Source organism: Alligator mississippiensis, chromosome 1, assembly GCF_030867095.1.
Source record: "Alligator mississippiensis isolate rAllMis1 chromosome 1, rAllMis1, whole genome shotgun sequence".
Classification (NCBI taxonomy): Eukaryota; Metazoa; Chordata; order Crocodylia; family Alligatoridae; genus Alligator; species Alligator mississippiensis.
In genome coordinates, this window is record NC_081824.1 from 391,294,898 (window position 1) to 391,316,163 (window position 21,266).

A 21,266-nucleotide genomic window follows, 5' to 3' on the forward strand; every position below is an offset into this window, starting at 1 on the left:
ATTTTCAGTTTGAATGCTCAGTGCTTTTCAAACATGTGCTCCATTCCCCAAATCTGTCTTCTGCCTCTGTTCACCCTCAGGTTTTTTTCCACATCTTAGTTTTTCAGTCACGCCTTTCTTCCATTAATCCATCTCCTGATGCCTTGCATGCTCAAAGTCCTCATCTGATCACCAATCTAGACTTCATTTTCCATTTCCTTGTTTTGCACCTAACTAATGCTGTGCCCACTTTGTGTCCCAGCAGGGCAATGTTTTACCTCCATACAAACAAACATACTTCAAGTCCCTTCACTACCACCCTGAAGACTGATCCTACACTTTTTTTAGCTTGTGCTAGCAAACTGCTCTCTCCCCTCCCCTTCCTCCCTCTCTAACTCAGTCCTCCAATTTATCTGCAGTTTGATTTTCATAGGTTGTGGGAATGGGGGTGAAGTTGCTACTCATGCTCTCGTCTTATGTCAGAAGGAAAGCTATCCTGTGCTAGGATTGAGAGATGGGTTTACTTGAAGCGTCTATCCTGCTCTGTCTCTGCACTTCTCAGTGGTCCTCTTTCCATTCCAAAGAATCAAACGAAGTGTCTATCACCCTCATAGACCTAGACTAGTGAGCAGTGGAAAGAGAGCGGGCAGCTGCAACCTAGCATATGCCTTAGTCACTCAGAGAATTAGCTACTGGGGGTGCTTACCAAGTGGTGAGGAAGTTGGGATTTAACTTTGCATATCGTATGTACTTAATATGCATTTTGCTGTTTAAGTACGGGGCAGAGATTTAGGGCAAGAGATCTACTTGCAGCTGCCTTTAGCAATAAGTGGTATTGCTTAGATAAATCCTCAGTCACTTGACTGAAGATGTTGTGGGAATTTTTTTTAATCTCAGCTGGTTTGAAACACTATTATTAGCAGGAATCCTGGTTTTCTCTGGTAACAAAAAACAATCCAGTTTTCAGATTAAAAAAGTAACCCCAAATCCACATGTTTCCATCATTAAAATGAAACACCACTAATATATAGATATATATGTGGTGTTTCATTTGAATCATGGAAACATTTGGATTTGGGGTTACTTTTTTAATCTGAAAATTGGGTATTTTTTTTTTTTTACCAGAGAAAACCAGGAGCCCTGATTATTAGGCAAGTAGACACGTAGAATCATCTCAGTTTGTTGTAATCCTTCACAAAATACTTGTGTTTGAAAGGTGTGTAGTTGACAGACCTATTCTACTTAAAGTAGTGAAAGAAACCTAAAAGATATTATCCTCATCTTTGGCTCTTATATATACCACAGGCAGGCAACCAAGTGCACCATTTCTTTACAGGGGAGATCTGTCTGGGCAGTTCTGCATCCTGGACAGTGGCAGGGGTGGGTCACCACTGCCGGTAGCAGTAGCAGTTGCTATTTTGTGTGGGCCCTCCAAATCAGTGCCTGGGGCTAGTGCTCTGCTCATCCCCCTTAGCTTGATTACTGGTTTACAATATCTGCTATGTCATAAAGAGTCATAAAAGACTATTTCTAAGGTAGAAAAAGTCAAGCTCTCCAAAGTTTTGAAATGCTAGAATTAAGCATTGCCCTTTCATGGCACCTTCAACCATCTAGTGCATATTTACATTATAACAGAGGTGGCCAACCTGTACAAGAAACCTCTGTCTGCAGCATGCAGCATATTGGGGTGGGGGTAGAAAGTAGTGTGGCAGATGGATCAAGGGACACAGGGCTGGGAGCAGAAAGCAGAGCTTAGATGGGATATGGGAAGGGGATTGGAGTGGCACTTGGAAAGGGTGCAGGGTTTAGTTTGTGGCATGTTTGCCAAAAAGGTTGTGCCCCACCTCTTTTCCTCCTCCCCTCCCACACACAGTGCATTATAGCATCATTTCATTGACATGTCCTTTGCTCACATCATCAGGTGTTATTCTTTCCATAGCTTTTTTCCTCAATCAAGGTACTGGAGAGATGGTGCTCACTGAATGAATAATTATTAATATTTTGTTTTACCATGATTGTTCAATATATGGACTCATGCTTTATTTCATAATAATAAAACCTAAGCCTCATACAATAATAAGTTGTATAGTTTCACCGTTAGAGTTTAAAGTGCTCAGGAAGGAGATGAACTCTTTGAGTAGAGGTGATATCTTTTATTAGACCAACTAAATAGTTGCAAAAAAGTTGTTCTTTGGAAGCTTTTGGACACACACGTCATTCTTCAGGCAAAAAAAGAAATTGAGAATGGCAAGAGAAATTAAAGATGTTCAGAAGTCTCTTGGGTATAAAAGAAGCCAGTCTTTGGAAAGGTGTTCTGTGAGAATGTCCAAATGGAGAGGAGTTGCAGAGACAAAAGCAGGCTGGTTACCTAGGGTTATCAGATGGCAGACAGGCTGTAGAGGGCCGTAAAATTGATGTTAATATTTAGTCCAGGCTGTTGAATTTGGCTTATTTCTTCTTCACATTGTGAAGTTTCCATTTCAAATGGCAAAATGCAATATCTTCCATGTTTCAGAGATCCTGGCTGTAGCTATATTGATCTAAGCATAAAGGCAGACAAACTCTCTGGGTAGAGGTGATATCTTTTATTAGACCAACTAAATACTAATGCCTGCCTGCCTGCCTGCCTTCCTTCTTCCCCTGTTTTTACTGATGGAGAGCCTTACTTAACAATATTTCCTAATATTTGAGTGTTTGACTTTGCAATGTTAATAGTGTTTTAATGTAATTCTGTGTGTGAATAGTGAGGTTGGTGACTGCACATTATAATCAGCACCAAGATCTGTAAAAGGCTCTATTCAAGATTCTACTGCTAAAATCCAAGTTTCCACCAAGAGCATGTTGTGTGGGCCGGGGGCGAGCCGGGCCCGTCTTTGCGCACACGGGCTGTGGCCAGCAGCCCGGGCACGCGGGGTCAGAGGAGACCGTGCGGTGGCAAGGCACGCACGGGCTAGAATTAGTCACAGAGGCGTAATGGTTGATTGAAAGATTATTTACTTACACCCAAGATGGTTGCGGTGTAGGCTGGACAGTTTCCAGGTGCAGCTCTGCTTAAATCCTCGTTGGAGGACTACGACAAATTCGGTTCTTTGGCCCCGGACTTGTTAAGGCTCCGCGGGTTCGAAAATTGAGTATATAGGAAAGGGATACGTCTAGGATTGCGCTCGGCGACGGGGAGAGGCTAGAGGCTGTTTAGACCTCTGTTGCCTGCTTAAGAAATGCGTTGGGTCCGTGAGGATCCACAGCGCTTAGAGATCTTCACGCTCTTTAAGTGATTTCTCCCCAAGTGATTTCTCTCCAACTTGGGCGGAAACCACACAAGCTCTTTATACGGCTAGCAAGCCAATCGCCAGCCGCCACGTATGCATATATTAGAGTTGGCCAATAATGTGGCACGAACTCTTATACAAATGGCGGGAACTCCTTTGCACCGTGCATCTCCAAGATGCAAAAGAAATGCACCATGCAAAGAAGCTACAAATTTGGCAGGAAATTCCCCGTTGCACTGGAGTTCTCTTCTGCAGCAGAGAACTCCACCGTGCAAGGAAGCTGCAATTTAGCGGGAACATAATTTAGCGTTGCCGAAGCACACACAAACAAAAACTCACAACTTTGGGTTGTGATACATGTGAACTGCTTTTACGGTAAATTTGGAGAGATTTCCACTGCTTAGCAAAGAAGATATCTCCAACACAAAGGCTACCTTTTTCCCAATTTCAGGTCCTTCCTCCAAACATTGAAGGTGGTATGGATGTTCAAAAGAAACTCACTTAAATAGCTAAACAAGAAAAAGAACAGAGCTTCTTTTTAGGAAATCATTAAATCATGTTGGCTGTGCTGCCCTTTTTTTCCTCATAAAAAAAATTGTGCAAGCAAGAGGGCCTGGCATAAAATCAGAGGTGCAGCAAGATATTTCAATGCCCAGGGCAGAGGTCGTGGTGGGTATTATGCTGACCACTGGAGATCAGGAGGGACGGTGCAAGGGGGAGCAGGAACAGAATCTTACCGGCCCCTGCTGTAGCAGTGTGATCTTATTAGGCTGCTGCAGCTGAGGCACAGTCTTGACTGCAGCTCAGCCTCTACAAGGTCTCTACAAGTGCAGACTGTACAAGGGCCACTACTGGTATCCTGTTTGCTCCCTCTCTCTACCTCCCCAGATGCTTCTGAGCATAGGGCCATGCCTTTCACGGCAAAGCCTCCAAGGGGGCTCATTCCACTCGCCTCATGCATACTCCTCCACCACAGATATGCTATGGACAATAGCTCCTGCCTGGTCCCTATAGCCGGGTTACCCTGTTGTGCATAAACCTTCTGAGGGGGAGAGGGCCATAATGGCACCCCTCCAAGTCAGCACCTGGGACTGGTGCCTCATTCTCCCCGTCCTAGTTATTCTACTACATGGGATATTTTACTCAAATGATTAAAATATTTTAAAGTTTCAAGCAACTTGCAAATGTTCTATTATGGGAAGTTTTAGGCATCATTAATACTAAATTTATGGCTACTGGCCAGGAAAGTTCACCTTTCTGTAATATTTTAAGTTTAGCAAATTAGACCACGATAAGATTTTGAACATTAAGGTGCCCTATCCAATCTACTTTAGTGAAGAAATATTCTTGATCTCATATCCTCCCAGTTTTAAACTACAATATATTGAAAACAACAACACCAAAAAACTATTGAGTATTATTTATTTTTTCTTCAGTTTCTCAAAAAAACTCCAAAATAGAACTAGTTATATCGAAAGCTCCTATAGGTTGGAAGAGTAACTATATGCATGATCCATTTTCTTGATGTTTTGTTGAGATTAGTGAACCACCTCAAAAGATGGCAGAATCACTGTTCCATAGCCAGGTTCAATAAGTCCGTTCCAAATTCTCTAAAGCTTAATTCACATAGATTTTGTTTTTTAAATTATTTTTATAGTCCACTTAGGTGCAGCATGAATATACGTTTATGTCTAAGAAGTTATTGGTGGTTAAAATATTATCAATATTAAAATATCACCAGCATTAATATAGGTAATCTATGTTGCCTGCAGGATTGCTCCCACAATAGCTAAAGATTTGTTAATTCTGTTTTTAAATGATCAAGGTTTTTCACTTTCCTTGGGAGACCCCATTAATCTATTAGTTTCTTCTAGTAGAATACAACAATATTTTTCTTGCAGGTCTTCCCTAGATCTCTTTCTTCTATGATATCACCTGTGGTGTTTATTCTACTGATGCTGCCTACCTAAAATCATCAGGACTAGTTAGCCACATCTAAGGATCCTGCAATTGTAATGCTTGGTCATTCTGTGCCTTCAGCACTGAAATACTTTAAGACTCTCTCCTCTGATCTTCTTTGACTCCAGTATCTTCTCCATTCACCTGCTATTCTGATTGTTACAGATTTTGCATCACTTTCATCGATGATTCTTCCTTCTTGTTCTGCTTCTGTTGTTTCTAGAATTGATGTTTTCATTCCTCTCTGTTTCTCCCTTCTCTTTCCCTCCAAGAGCAATACCATATGCTCCTATAGTTCTTCAAGAACAAAGTCATTTATGTGTATAGTGCCACACAAACTAATAATGGTGCATACAGTTTAATAGCAGTTAATCCCTGAAGGAAGAAGAAAATTCAGATTCTTCTTTTTAGGTTTTTTAGTTCTTCCCCCAAGTTTTACTTGCCTTTTCTGTTACTGATAAATTACAGACACACAAAAAATATGTATGCATTTACACCTTTGCATCTGCTTATAGCACATACTGGGGCACGTGTGCTTGTGTGTATGCACACACACACATCTGTATCTATATCTATATCTAATCACTCCAAAGTTCTGCTTTGGAATTCAGCTGATACTTCTTTATCCAGTTATGATCTACAGAGTAATACTTACTAAGTAAGTTTTTATTTTTCATCTGCTATTGCTAGACTGAGAACCATTCTGAATTGAACCTTTAGTAAAAATGTATTGAGTCTCTCTGGGGGTTAGAGACTATTTCAGCACAGACAAAAAATCAGGAACTGGAAACAGAACTTTTAGAAACCTGGGAGGCAAGAGATTATTTTTCCAGATATATTGAATAGCTGCCCAGGGAATAATTTGCTGTTTATGGAAACAAAATCTGACTAATTTGGAGACATGCAAGGGGTTTCTGATAAAGTGAAAAGGTGATAGAGTGGATGGCTTCTTCTGGAACTTGAACTATTCACAGAAATGTACCCTTGATTTTGGAGCTCAGCAGTTATTCCAGTGTTGCATATATCAGACTAGGCATCAGTTAAAACTTCATGTGAAGGATAAAAATTCAGAGCAGAAAGGCTTCAGGTTGTATCCATCCAACACTGAAAAATACACTTCCTGGTAATGGAATAGCAGGTCAAGGCATAGTGAGTATTCTTTATAACAGACTGACAAAAGGAAACAGTTGTCTTGAGTGTTTTTTTCTAGCCTGCTTGTGTGCTTGAAACATAATAGTTAAAAATGCAATTTTAGTATCAAAGGCTAGGAAACTTTGGGAGCACCAAAATTTGGCTGAGCACCCAAATTTAATTCACATTCAGTTGAATTCAGCTCCTAATTCCCATAGCTCCTATAAATGGTCTAGTTCACATTATTATTTTTTCAGTTTTCGTAAAGATCCTCAGAAACATGTAACACTTACATTTCATTGTAATTGTTACCTTAAATTTCAACTACCTTTTCCCTCTTGTGTACAGCACATTGAATTAACATCAAGGTCATGCTCTTCTTCTTCAGCTGCACAGTGCTATGCACCACAATGACATTATAAAGAACATCATTAGTCTATGTGCAGTAATTTGAACTAACTAATGTGTGGCAGTAGGAATCTCTTTGCAACTAGGGCCAAGTACAGACAATCAGAAAACCCAAGGCTGAATCTATTCAATCTTTGCAGGTTAGTCCAAGCTGCATCGATTGACTGATAAGCAAGCGAATAGACATTATTTTTTTCTTTCCAGAAATGCAGCCACATGCCTGGAGTGGCCCAGGCCAGAAGCCAGGAAGCACTACAGCATGACTCTCTGCTGGACAGGATCAGACAGCTTGGGCCAAGGCTAGCTTACCCAACCTGTGAGGGGGTGGGCTTGTGGGGGAGGTGCAAAGCATCCCAGGATGCTAGAGGACTGTGACTTAACTTGAATCTGGAAGGGATCTGGGACAGAAGTTCAATAAATCAATTTAATCTAATTCAATTCAGTCTGATACTATATCCAGGTTTATCTTAAACTAGTTTTGTCCATTTTGAAAGCAGTTTATGTGCACTGAACTACTGGGCTAGGGACAGACATCCAAAAAGCATGAGCCTGAATTGATTCAATCTTTGCAGGTTAGTCTAAGCTTCATAGATTGAACCAATTTGCAAGTGAATAGATATTCACTATTGATTCTGGAAACGCAAGTACATGCTTGCAGTGACTCAGGATAGAAGGCAGGGGGTGCTAGGCAGGGGGTGCTCAGCAGCTACAAGGCTGGAGGGAAGCTGACCTGGGGGTCAGGGCTGGGCCCCTGGCTGGCTGCTAAGTATGACTGGGGTGGGGTTTAAACCCCCACCTTGGCCTGTAGGGACCCCAGCTGGGGTGTGCATGAAGGGGGAGGGAGGTAGCAGCCCTTGCCAGACACCACCCCAGGCAGCACCTCAGGTGTAGGGGGCTGAGACAGGGCGATTAAACTCCCCTGTCTTCCCTCTTAGGCACAGGCATTAGGACCCAAGCCCGGGTTTACCCAGCTTTCCCCCCTGCTCATTGCTTATGTGGCAGGGAGCTTGGCCAAAGCCAGCTGGCATGGCTTTGCCATCAGCTCAGGGATGGGCTGTGGGGCTGAGCTGAGCCAGCCTGTGGGTGCTGCTGAGGGTAGATGCAGAGGGGTCAGCCTGGGCTGGTCTGAGGGGCCAGGCCCTTCCCAGTGGGCTGCATCTCAGGTTGGGGCCATGGGAGCTGTGTAGCCAGATCGCTCCTGGCTCCCCTATATCAGGCACCCGCAGCCACCACCATGTCCCCTGTCCTGTACAGCACCCGATGGCTGCAGCTGCACCACAAGTTGCATGCTGGCTGGGGCCTGTGTGGCTGTTCTGACTCCCTCTCCTCCAGAAGCCACTGCCACTGCTGCTGCTGCTGCCACCTCTTCCCATGTCCTTGCCCCTGGCCTTGCCTCTGCCCCTGCCATGCTGTTCTGCATGAGCGAGTGGGAAGCTTCAGCTCAGCATGTTCTGCCCAGGACATCGAGCTCTGGCTCCAGCTCCTGGATGCCTTACATCTTCTCTGTCCATCTAGTGCAATAAGCAGCCCCAGCAGGTGGGTAGGTGAGTGGAGTGGATAGAAGGCAGCTGAAGCCAGATCTCCATGTGCTGGGCAGAAGCTGCTGGGGTGAAGCTTCCCTCTGCCCCCACCACCTGAAGCAGTGGAGCAGGGGCAGGACTGGGAGGAGGAAGAGCCACTGGAAGAGAGGGAAAACTGCATGCTGGCTGGGCCCAGAAGGGCTGTTCTGTTCCCCTCACCTCCAACTGCAGCTCCTGCTCCTGCTGCTCCAGACAGTGCGACTTTGGGCAGATGGAAGCTCCAGCCCGACAGATTCTGCCCAGCTCTGGCTCCAGCTCTGGCTGCCTTCCATCTGCTCCGCCCACCTGGCACGATGAGCAGCCCTTGTAGGTGGAGTGAGAGAAAGGCAGCCAAGACCTGGAGCAAGAGCTCCATGCACTGGGCAGAAGCCACCAAGCTGAAGCTTCCCAGACGCCACCCAGAGCAATGTGGCAGAGGCGGGGGCAGGGGTGGCAGCAGCAGCAGCTGGAGGCAAGGGAGTTATCATGGTCCCATGAACCCTGACCAGCACGCAACTTGTGGTGAGGCAGTAGCTGCTGGGTACTGCACAGGACAGGGGGTGTGACAGCAGTTGTGGCACATGAACCCCCATGGCAGGCAGCTGATGGGCTTTGGGCTTGCTGGTGCCTCTGAGCCAGCCTGGGAAGCCCACTGCCCAGCCAGCTGCTGCCCATGCCACTGGGCCAGGCTGTCTCAGAGCTGCAGCTGGTTGGGGAGAGCCCTGCCCCATGGTCCTGCCTGGTCTGGCCCTGCTGGGCCCTTGTCAGCCAGCTGTGGCTCCATGACAGCCCCATCTGGCCTGGCATGGACAGCTGGGAACAATCTGGCTGTACAGCTAACTCAGCCCCAGTCTGAGCCGCAGCCCACTGGGAAGAGCTTGGGCCACATGGCCCAGCCCAGGCTGGCCCCTCTATGTCCACCCTCAGCAGTGCCTGCAGGCTGGCTTGGCTCAGCCCTAGCCATGGGCAAGGCAGGCAGATGGTGGGGCTATGACAGGCAGCTCTGGTCATGCCCTCACCCCTGCCGCTGGAGTGGGGAGGGAGGAAATGCCTGACAGGGGCTGCTTTGCACCCAACAGGTAGACCCTGGCTGCCCTTTCCTCTCCCTGTTTGCTTCAGGCTGTGGATGGAGCTGGCTATGCCCCATTCTCCTCCCCCCATCTCCCTGCTCCTGCTCAGGCAGCAAGTGGGGGAATGCTTGACAAGGGCTGCTGCACCCCAGCTAGGTAAACTCCTACTAGGTAGACTCCCCAGCTAGGTAAACCCCTTCTCTGCTCCCTTTGCCTCAGGGGGCCATGCCAGGCTGGTGTCTGACCATGCCCCTGCCCCTGCTCCTGCTAGAGAGCAGAGGGACGGGCCAACCTTGGTCTCTGGAGAAGACAGCCAAGCCCAGCCCAGAGCTGCAGAGCATGCCGGGATGCAGGGGGTCTCTGATTTAACTTAAACCAGGAAGGGGCCTGGCATAGAAGTTATGTAAGTCAGTTTGACCTAAATCAGTTACATTTGATAATATATTCAACCAGATTTATCTTAAACCAGTTTCAGCCATTTTCAAACTGGATTGTGTGCACTGAATTTACATTCTGTTTCAGGGCATGTGCGCCCCCTGACACCAGTTATTTGGTGGGGGGGGGGGCCTCCCTCAGCAGCCCATCCCACTGATGGGGTGGGGAGCATCCCTCGGCGGTCAGTCACACTGACTGTGGCCGATTTCACTCACCAAAAAACAGCCACGCTGCTTCCAGAAGTCTCGCAGCCAGTTCCAGAAGTGGCAAGACTGCTTTTTCTGATGGGCCTGATCCCCGTCTGGCACTCTCAGGGAGTGCACGTGCACCCCCTACACATCACCACTGTTTAAACCCATTTCTGATGACTTAAACCAGTTTATGTGTAACTTCTGTCCTTGTTGTGTTACATGTTTGATCTGGTTTCTGATCACTTATACCAGTTAAAGTGTAATTTTTGTCCCTAGCCTAGGCGTTTTACCTGTACGTTGGAGCGGGCTAGTATAGTTGCCCTGTATTCTAATCCTAACTCTTGATTTTAGCTTCTGTATGTAAAGTAAGCCTCAGAGAAGCCTAATAAGCTATAGCATGGGATCAGAAGCTTTAAAGGAATTGTTTGGATGATTATTTGGCTCTGGCAAACAGTGCTCTCCAGTGCAAAGTATAAACATGAATTCTGTAGTAAGTTATAACATTTGTTACTGGTTTTTCTGTCTCTTATAACTGATACCTAAAACATCAATGGCAGGAAGGTGCAGTAATTATGTACTTTATCTCACACAGAACATTTTTTTCTTGACCAAGAATAAATACTGGAATTATCTTACAGTGCACAGAAACCAAACACTAATAAATATGTTTCCTATCCCTTGGCACAGTTGTCTGGTATTTTGGCAGCTTTTCAACCCAAGCTAATCAATTAAAGACAACATTGATTAAGTTAAACAAAAGGTGGTATTGATTGCAGGCAGTAACCTATAAATAGGCTATTGTTTCCTTGTGTTCATAGGTCATTGTTAGCTACACCTTTAAACTTTAAACTAAACAATTATGTTATTTATCATGTAACAAAGCCAAATCAGGTGGTTTAGTTAAGGAAGAATAACTTACATTGCAATGCATTCTAAAAGAGGCCCTTCCATACAGATTTGCAGACATAAACTTTTTCATAATTTACTTGCAATGGCTAAGTACTACAATTTACATCTTGTTTTATTGCTGTGTAGATATGAACTTCCTTGAAATCAACTATGTTATGCTCATGGCTTATCTGGTGAGATAAATGATTAGTCAGAGGCCTTTTTCCAGCATGGTGCCCTAGTACAATTTTAAAATATCTAGGTATAAAATGAATGACTAAGCATGAGCTTAGTCAAATGGGAGCCTTCAGAACAATAAAAATATGTAATAAAATATGTTGTGCACCAAAGAGACTATTTAGGGTTGTTTTGAAATGTATTATTTATATGTGTCTATTTTCTTCTTGTTGATCTTCCACAGAAAATGATGCATATACTGGATATTGTCTTTCCTAAAGAATATGCATGGTGTTAGTAGGTCATCATTGATGTCTCAATGCCTGGGAAAGGTGGGACTCCATCCACTGTATCTGAATTCCTTTTCCCTTTAGCATCCCATTCCCTCTCCTTGGATGCATCTACATTACTGTGCAGTCATTATTGTGCAGTCATTTAGTACTTGTTTATAAACTAGTATAAACAAGTACTAAATGACTGTGCAGTAACCTGTGTTACTGCACCATAGCACCGCTGAATGGCTTTCTTGTGACAGTTACTGCGCAGTATCCTGAGACTACTGCATAGTAGCATCACATCACAGTTTCTGCCACACAATGCTACTGCGCAGTAGTCTCAGGCTTCTGCTCAATCAGTGTCTCATGTAGACGTGGCCCTTAACAGATAATTTAAGCTTAAGGAATCTGACAGGATTAAACATACTTGTTTCTGATATTCTCTGTCTGGAGCATGAAGAGAAAGTTTTATTTTTATTAGTTTGAAAAAAAGAATGACTTTAACACTTTTCATAAGAGTGAGTTGAAAGCCCTTTTTTTTAGCAAAGCTGAAAATAAACAGAAATACATGGAATCTATACCTTTTTCTGTTAAGCTGTGTATAATTTTGTTATGAAATCAGACAGATTTGTAGTTCTTTCACAGGATACATCATGTTTTCTCTGTCTCTGTTCAAGCCTTTCCAAGCTACTTATCATCCCATTTCTATCCCTGGTTGGAAACTAAAGATTTTGTATTGACTATATAGTCTTTTCATTTACATTTGCCTCTCCCCCACCTGAAGAATCATTACTTTTTTTCCTTCAACCAAACATACTACTTACAGACTTATAAAAGGTCCCTGTTGGAAAATAATCTCCTGTCAGATATAGTGTACAGCATCATTCCCAATATTCTTTGGGGAGTTTGGAATCTGGTGATAAGAATTTAGGGTCAAAGATGGGATTTTTTTCCATTTTTTCATTCCAGGGGAAAACCAAAAATGCCTAGTGTATTCAGTTAACATCTATAATAGGAAATTCTTTAAAAAAGAAGGTGTTTATAGAGCAATATTAATTCTGTAATTTTCTTGGGAAGTTAATATTTTGAAATGTTTTGGATTTTGATTAGATAATAGGAACATATGAATTACCATTCTGGATCAGGAATTTGGTCTATCTAATCAACACCCAATTCTAAAAGTGTCAGCATACAGGGCTTCAGGAAAAAGCAAGGTATTTCATAGCAAGCAGTTATGGAGTAATCAGTCCCTATGAAAACCTGACCCTAATCCCTAATACTAGAAGTTCTATTCTATTTTCAATCATTTCTTTTTTAGTATAGTTAAAGGTTTATAAAACAATAATGAATGTTTTTGTTACCCATATACATGTCCAACCCTTCTTTGAATCTGTTTACATTCTTGCTCTCAGCATCATTCTATGGTAGGGAGTTCTGCAATTTTATTAGACCCATTAAAAATATTTACCAATCCATTACCTTTAAACAAATAGAAGCCTAACACTCTCTACTTCAAGCATTTTTCCTGTTTTACCCCTCTGTATCTTAATTTGAATATATTGAACCTAATTTGAATATATGTATCTCCAATACATATCTCCAATACATAACTGTCTCACAGATGGATTTTTTTCCATGTAAAATAAATGCCTCTGAGGTAGGGAGCTTTTTAAAAAAAATCTAATTAGACCATTTTTTGTCAGCTGACTCTAAACATCTTTCACTCTTTATATCTTCCCAAAAAGCCTTCTTTAAATTCTCCCTATGAAGCTTTCAAAAATACTTGATAGAAGAAGACACAACAGAAATTAGAAATTTCAGTTAGGTACTTTAAGACAGATGTAGAAATTCAAATATTAACAGGGTGTTATTTCTCTTACAATTGCTTGGATAAATAGCTATGTTGAAGGGTAAAAATCAAGCTGTGAAAGTTGTGTATCTGATACTGCAGAAAAATATATTTGTGCATAATGCATTTGAGGAACTGTCAAAGGGCAGAGTATCCATGGGAAAATATTAATTCTATAAAGCTACCAAAGCTAGCTAGGCCTAAAATAAGCCTTTAAATGAGTGTTGTCTATTTTTTGAGGGGAACTTAATTCAATACAATATTTTTCTTCATGAGTTTAAATGTTTTACTGAACTGAATCTATAAAAATGTCCTTTGTGTATCCAGGTTGTAGTTCCTGTATTCTAGCTAAGATGATATATATATACAGCCTTGTCCCTGTATTATCTACACCTCAAAATCTCTACTAGATTTATTTTTGACAACACCCCTTTGAGGAAGAGCAGAGATATGATTCCTGTTTTACAAATAGGAAGTGAGGCAACTGAGATTGTCCAAGAGTATACAATAAATCTGTGACAGATCAGGGGATTGATCCCAAATCCCCTTGCTCCTGAAGTAGCTTTCTAATCACTGGCCTATTCTTCCTCTGTGTTCTACTTTCTTTACCCCTTTTTTGTGCACATATCTGCAAACTTCCCTGGTGCACACAATTAAATAGGATTTTACAACACTATTGCTGATGGAAAAGATAGTGTCCTTGGATTGCATATTATAAGAATAAACTGAACATACTACCACCTGCACCTGCTCCGATGGCCCACTAACCACTTTAAACATCAATATAATGATGAAACACACCTACTATTCTGGTAAGATTGATCAGTTCCTTTCATGACTGAACATAGTTTAAAAATGGAACAACATGTTTCCAAACAGAATTTATATGTCCCGTCTGATAGCAGAACCTAAATTTTACTCAAGGGGCCATATTCTCAGATGGTATAGATTGATGCCACTCCATGGACTTTAGAGGAAACATGCTGATTAACAGTGGGTGTAGAACTGGCCCTAGATGTTCAGGCTGATTAAAAATGGGCTGACATAAACTCAGTTAATATTAATTCTACAATCTGGAAAAGCTTGGCTAACCAAGTATTATGAATAATGACACATAAAGCTTTGAAGTGAAATCCCAATGGAACACTCTCCATTCAAGTAAGGGGGCTACGGATTGTTTAAGCAATCTGGAATCTGAAATGCTTTCAAATCCCCAAAGCTCCTCAGAATATCTGTCTTTGCCTTCCTTGTACTCAGCCTCAAATCCTAACGCTTGTGTGCTCTAGAAACATTAGATGAGGAGCTGTTTCTTTGCATCCCAGTATACATAGACTATGCAGACAGCTATTAACACACCTTTTTATTCAGAGTTTGTTCTGAGACCCAAACATAACACTAAATGAAATTTGTGTCACCATGTTCAAATCAATTTTAAAAGGGTGAAAATTCAAAGTGTTGAATCTGGAAAATGTCCTTGTGGCACCATTCTGAATGGCCATGAGTAGAACAAAAATGCATCTGTGAGAGCCACAGGAAAAGATGTTACAAGAGTAATGATACGAGAAGGCAGTAGATGAGATTTTTAGCAATAGGGAAAGGCATGTTTTAGATATGTTTGCAGAAGTAGTCAATGAGATTTAGATGTAGCCTAGATTACAAGACCAAGAAAGAAATTCAAGTCAAAGGGATACATAAATTACATAAGGCCTGAGTTACAGACAGGATGTTGGTGGTATTCACAGTAGCTGAGAGAGGAATTAATTATGGTGGGATTTTGAGGAGGTATAAGATGAAGAGTTCTGTTTTGGCCATGCTGAGCTTGACCTGATGGCTAGACGTACAGAAAGTGATGTCAGAAAGACCAGATGAGCTTTTAGTTTGGACAAAGGAGAGATGCGAAAGAAAGAGGTAGACCTGTAAAACGTCGGCATTAAGATGGTACTTGATTTTTTTTTCTTTTTTGTAACCTGAAATTACTTAAAGAGAAATTTTAATGGGTAGAGAATAATAGGAGGGGAAGAGCTCTGTGGTAATTCTATAGGTAGTTGAAGGGGAAATGGAGAGGAAGATCTTAAAGGAATGCTGAAGAAGTAATTCAGGAGTTAGACGGGAGAATTAGGAGAGGACAGAGTCATAGAAGCCAAAAGAGGACATGATTTCAAGAGAAAGAACTCAGTTGACTGTGTCAAAGGTTGCTGACAGGTCAAGGAGAATGGAGATTAAACACTGATTCTGAAATATGGCTACAAAGAGGTCATTAAAGACATTTGCAGACATGGATAAAATGTGTTTACAAACCAGATAACTCCTGCAGGTACCAACAATAAGGGAAAAGCAGGTACTGGCAATAAAGGAAAGCATAAAAGACACAGGCCCTCATTCTTCACTACTTTGCACCATTTACAGTCACTTTATCCATGCACTAAGCAAGCACAAATACCTCCCAATAACTGCTATAGGACAAAGAACAACTTCCTACTTCCTTTACTAGGTATTTCCCTGACCCTAGGCTTGTTTTTACAGAGGACCTTGCCGACTTTAAAACATGAACCCTGAGTGTTTTCTTAGGAATTTTTGACAGAATTCTGTTATAACTGGAGGTCATGATACCCTCAAGAGCAGTTTCTACATTAACTACAAGCAGTAACTGAGCATAACCAATATTACTGTCATTCCCCTCTTGGATTTTAACAGAAAAACCCAGGCTTATTGAAAGCAAAAAAACCCAAAAAAACAAAAAACCCCCAATTAAATGACATGACTACTCGCTTATATTTGATCTCAGATTAACAATATGCATATAGGAAAGCATTGGCAGGTAGATAACAAACACAAATGTCCCCATGGAGGACTAGGCAGGAAAACTTAAAGCCGCAGCACATTATTGGGGAAAAAATGCAATTTATAATGATTTGGGTGTGCCGTGTACTATAGCATTGTTTTTTAATCTAAATTTTGAAAAGATCCAAGACATATGTGGCATTAGGAAGTAAGCATTCCTAATAGCCTTTGTAATGTTCTCTTTTTGTGAAGAGCCATTTTGACCAGCCATTTTCACTCCCCGCTATAATAGCAATCGCTTACCCACTGTGAATGGGAATAAGTGCTAGGAGACACACCAGCAGGAAATTTACTTCCTTGTACTGTGCTGTACCAAATGCATGTCCACATGTTTAATGTTTAAGTAAAAAGAAAACATTTATGTTATCAAATATAGAAGAGGACATTATAAAAACTTTTGATGGAATAATTTTACTTTTCATTGTGATGTGTATAAACACATTGTGCATTACTGTGCACTACAGTGTCATAAAATATGATGTAGATGCACAATATTGAAATCAAGGTTACCCTGTTTAGTCATGAAAAACCCAGTCAGTTATATTTATAGCTTCATATTTTCTTGGGAAGAAAACAGTTTTGTAATCTAGGGCCTGATACTTCGTGCTTTATGCCAGTTCCATGGACATTGGACTTCAGGATTAGGTCTATAATGTGCTTCTTCCAGAAACCCCAAAGTAAAAATAAACACCACTACCACATGGGCAAGAAAGGTTAAAAATGTTGTATCTTGCATTATTCTACCTCCTGTGGCTAGGGACAGAATGCAGACATGCCACAATAATGTTTTTTATTTCTACTGTTCAAACCATATTAATGAGAACATCATTTTGGAGAACTAATTATTTCTATTTGTCTTGTGTCACACTTTCTAATTCCCCTATATTAGCACAGCCAAAGCAAATTAATTGCTTTTCCAGCAGTTGAACCTTGTCCAAGAATGAGCTCACATTCCCTTCCAGTTTTGCAGTTTCTAGGAGTGCATTGTGTCAAAAATTTCTCTTGATACTGAACATAGCCCAGAGAATATCTTTACAGATTTCTGTTGCTGCTCACTTGATGAAATTTATAAGTTTAAGTGACCCACCAGGAAAGATAAAGTTCTTAGCTGCAAGATTATACATCAAAACAGTTAAAGTGAAATTAAAATTAAATGAATGAATCTCACTGAAGCAAAAAAAGCAGTAATTAATGGTTCCCTTAATTGTCTTCATAAAATATTTGCATGGGTCTAATTTGCATAATTTGCATGTATTAATTAATCTTTCAAAGGAATTTTGTGCTGAGAGAAGCCAAAAAATCTCTTTGTTTTATTTAACATCTAATGAAATATTTATCTTCTTTAATGAACTTCTCATCTTCATTAAAATAAAAATTGCACAAGTTTGTATGTTTTAAATGTTTTTATAATTGAAGTATTCAAAAAAAATCTCTTTAGACTTACAGCATCTGAAAAACAAACACATTGTTGTACATTCTGTGTCATTTTAGCTACAGAAGCATTTACTATTTGAAAACCTATATTCATTTTTTCCAAAGTTTGCATGGGATAAGTGCAAACTTAAATTTGGTTTTCTTTTTTGTTTGAAATGTTACCATTATTATTAAGGCTGATGAAGTAATAAATATAGTCCTTTGAAAGCAATGCCATTCACTTGCTTCATTAGAATTCAATTTAAGAATTAGATCCAATAGTAGATTTAGAGAGACAGGCTAATATTATAGGACAATAATTATAATACTGTACAGTGTGGCTTCATGTAGGTTCAAAATGACTAACAGCAGTTGAAAGCCAGTTGCATGAGTTCTTGTCTGAGAGTATTAAACTCCATTCTGGCAGTGCCTGTTTTCTAATCTCTACATCTGAGGCTAAACCCTAACATGGAGTAAACTAGATTACATAGAGGGTAACTGTAAGGAAAGGTAGCTACAAAGGACTTAGGTATGAAAAGGGTTGTGGTGAACAGCAAGTCTGAAGTAGCATTCAGCGCAGAAGGGTATTCAGAGAATGAGACTGTGTAGTACAAAGACATGAATATTAAAGTGGTTCTGTCGTTCAGAATCTAAATAGAGAAGCATTAGGAGATGAAATGTGATGAAGCACCTTGTAGAAAGCCATTTCTTTAAAAGGGACAGGTCTAAAAGGACAATGATTAGTTTTTCAGGGACAAAGGTTAAGCCTATTACTTGAGAAGGGGACCACCTAGATCCCAGGGTAATGTATCAACTAGTTAATATTGTAGGAGGTAGTATCTGTGGGGGGAGTGGTAACAAAGTGTACTTACAATACAGAATAGCTGCTATACAAAATCCAACACTGTACATAATAAGATTTGAGAACTGCAGGTTCATATTTTCAAGGATAAGTATGTTATTGAAATATTGAAATCATAAAAGTATTATTGAAACAGGCTAATGATTGGGGATTTAGTATACAAAGAAACGGAGCTTGTACAATGGGATGACACAATAAGATTTGTACCCTCTTAAAATATGCCCTGCGTGTTTTTGAAAAGTCAGCCTGGTAGGAACAGAAAAGTATTTCAGAACCCTTAAGTGCAGGCACTTATTTGAGAAGAGGAGACGGAAATAAAGAAATGACAGATTTAAGTGATTTAAATCATGGTAGTTATGGTATTATTAGCCCCATCCCCATTGCAACTCTCATATATTCTGCAAGAAATAGACTGAAAAACATATAAATATTAAAACAGTAGGAGTGTGTCTATAATTTGTTACATACGTGATAACATTGACAGCAGCAGTAACATGAAACTGACTTTAGTAGCTAAACTTCAGTTTCATGTAGCTGTGGTTGCCAGGAAAGAGTAACTTAACATGAATTCAGGAACAACCACCACTCAAGATAATTCTCTGGTTCCAGATGTAACAATGTGACCTCTTAAGACCACTGTACTGTAATTTGAGAGACTGCATTGCTGAAAGTTAATCTAGAACATGAACCTTCAATTTAGAAAAAAAAGTACTGGAGCTCTACTAATAAAAGATCATTAATCCCAAAGCTTTTGTATGTTTGTCTTGATTTACTTCAATAGAAAACAACTATGTGAAGCAAAACACACAAAACAGGGAGAGGAAGAATCAAAAGGAGAGTACAAAGACTCCAAAGGAAGAGTTGTTGGAGGAAAAGGGAGGGAGAGGGGAATGAGTGATAGAAAGGTATGGAAACAACATGGAGAATCTGTAAAATGGATAAATGAAATGTCCTGAAGCCTGGTGGGGGGGAACCTGTATTAATTTTAATTAAATTAGTCATTGAATGAGAGGATGCAACTCATGTCAAAAATGTGGATTTTACTGAATAAGAGTTCTGGATTCTAGTTCTGGATCCAGGAAGGAAGGACATTTTTCTAGTACCACAGATTGGCTCTCTAGTCTAATCAAATCCCATTTAAAAACAGAAATATGTGGGCTGCAGACTTACAGTTAGTGGAAAGATGAGGAACTTAACCACTAGAAGTACTGTCCATGTTTAAGTCCAGATTTTTTAGGTAAAAAGAGGTAGCAGGAAGATTTTGATGTACATCTAACTCCTTGGTCAGAACTGTTGATACATTAACGCTAGGTACGAACATTCAAAAAGCCCAAGGTGGACTAAATCTAAGTTACGTGGTTTTCTGTTAGCGGTGTAGTTTAGATTGGTAGCGAACAGAACACACAATTGCCTTTGGTGGGAAGGGCAAATCTTAGACCAGGTTCTGCCATTTTTAAAGTAGTGTGTGTGCGCCAAGCTTCTGTTCTGTTCTGAGTATAGACCAGTTTTGCATGCCAAACTTCTGTTCTGTTACAGGTATAGATTGGTTTCTGATCACTCGTACTGGTAAAAGTGTAATGTCTGTACCTGGTCCTAGTGTCTTGCTGCTGAATAATAAGGTGAAAGAACGTCTATTACTCTATGTTTTATTAAATTTTCAACCGATTACTTAAACCAAAACCAGACACAGAGCTTTTATCTGTTGATATCTTGATGGCAGCACGAATATTTCCATATTTCACAAGGGTGTTGTGAAGCTTAATTAATGTCTCTAAAGCACTTTGAGTATCTTGGATGAAAAGCACAATAGAAGTTCAGCTATATTATTAGGTTTTCCTTTTATGTGTTCTTTGATGAGTGACCAGCTTTTTAGGGTTTAAGAAGTGGCAAAGAAAGGTGCTACAAGATGCATCAATTTACAACTATTAGCAACCCATTACGAACTGGTTAACTTCACATCTAGAATGGGATATTCCAGGAAAAGTTTTGTAGGATTTAGCAATGGAGGAATTTTGAATAAAACTAGATTGTATGGACTTAAGTACGGCAAAAACTTATTTAACTCTTCTATCTGATTTTTTAGTAGATACAGAAAATCAGTGAGTGATATATTTCATTAATGGTCAGCATGTCAGTCTGCTGCGTACTCTCAACTAATACCACGGACAGAGCTTTTGTTGTTATCATGAGCATTTAGCAGATAATTCACATGGTTAAAAAGATATATAGTGCATATCATAAAAGAGAGGTTGGCATTTTAAGTTATTGAAACCAAAAGTTATTTTTAGACAAAAGAAAATGTTTGAAAAGCTACCAAATAGAATCTTCATTATTGTCATTTCATGCCAGCAAGATGGCAAGAAAGAGAAAACTTTTTGTAGGCCTCTTCAAATCAACACCTATTTTAGTGGTTTTCAAACTTCCTGAAGTCACAGAACGCTTTCATATCACTTCTTTTGCCATGGAGCCCCTACCCCTATCCTAAAGACTGACAGGGAGGCAGGCAACCTAGCCCGGCAATGGCAGCACAGTTTGAAAACCATTGACCTATTTTAAGTCAGCACAGAGCAGAATACTGCTTTACTTCATATTTACAGTATTTTTATTAAGATACTTAAATGCTTAAATATTGCTGAAGTCATCAGTACAAAGGCTTCATTTCAGGCTTACTAAGATATGCCAAAATCAATCATGTTAATTTTAGAAGTAATTCTTTTCAGCAGTGGTCTTTTTTATCCGGATGTAGTTTAGCATGGTAGATATACCAATTTAGAGTTCTGGTAGGATTCAAATACTTTAAGTTGTTCAAACTTGCCCAGAAATATAATCTGGAGCTTGACCCCTTTATTTAGTAAATAAAGCTCCTTCGGAAAAAAAGACTCAAACAACCAATAAAAGTGAGTGTAAAAGAAGCAGAGCTAAAATGAACAATTTTGGAAAGAATAGTTAACATTACATTC

At 40.5% G+C, this 21,266-nt stretch overlaps 1 protein-coding gene across 8 annotated transcripts in view; it reads left to right on the plus strand.

Annotated features, from left to right (window-relative positions):
- Nucleotides 1-21,266, plus strand: part of DACH1 (dachshund family transcription factor 1) — a 529,445-nt gene that overhangs the window by 483,510 nt on the left and 24,669 nt on the right. Inside the window, exon 12 of one of the 8 annotated variants that reach the window (XM_059721891.1) lies at nucleotides 6,951-7,444. The exons of the other annotated variants lie outside the window; for them this stretch is intronic. Within the exon in view, the coding sequence (XP_059577874.1) occupies nucleotides 6,951-7,009 (59 nt within the window). The 3' untranslated portion in view covers nucleotides 7,010-7,444. Of the gene's footprint in view, nucleotides 1-6,950; nucleotides 7,445-21,266 lie in introns of those variants that run through there. 8 annotated transcript variants of the gene reach the window in all.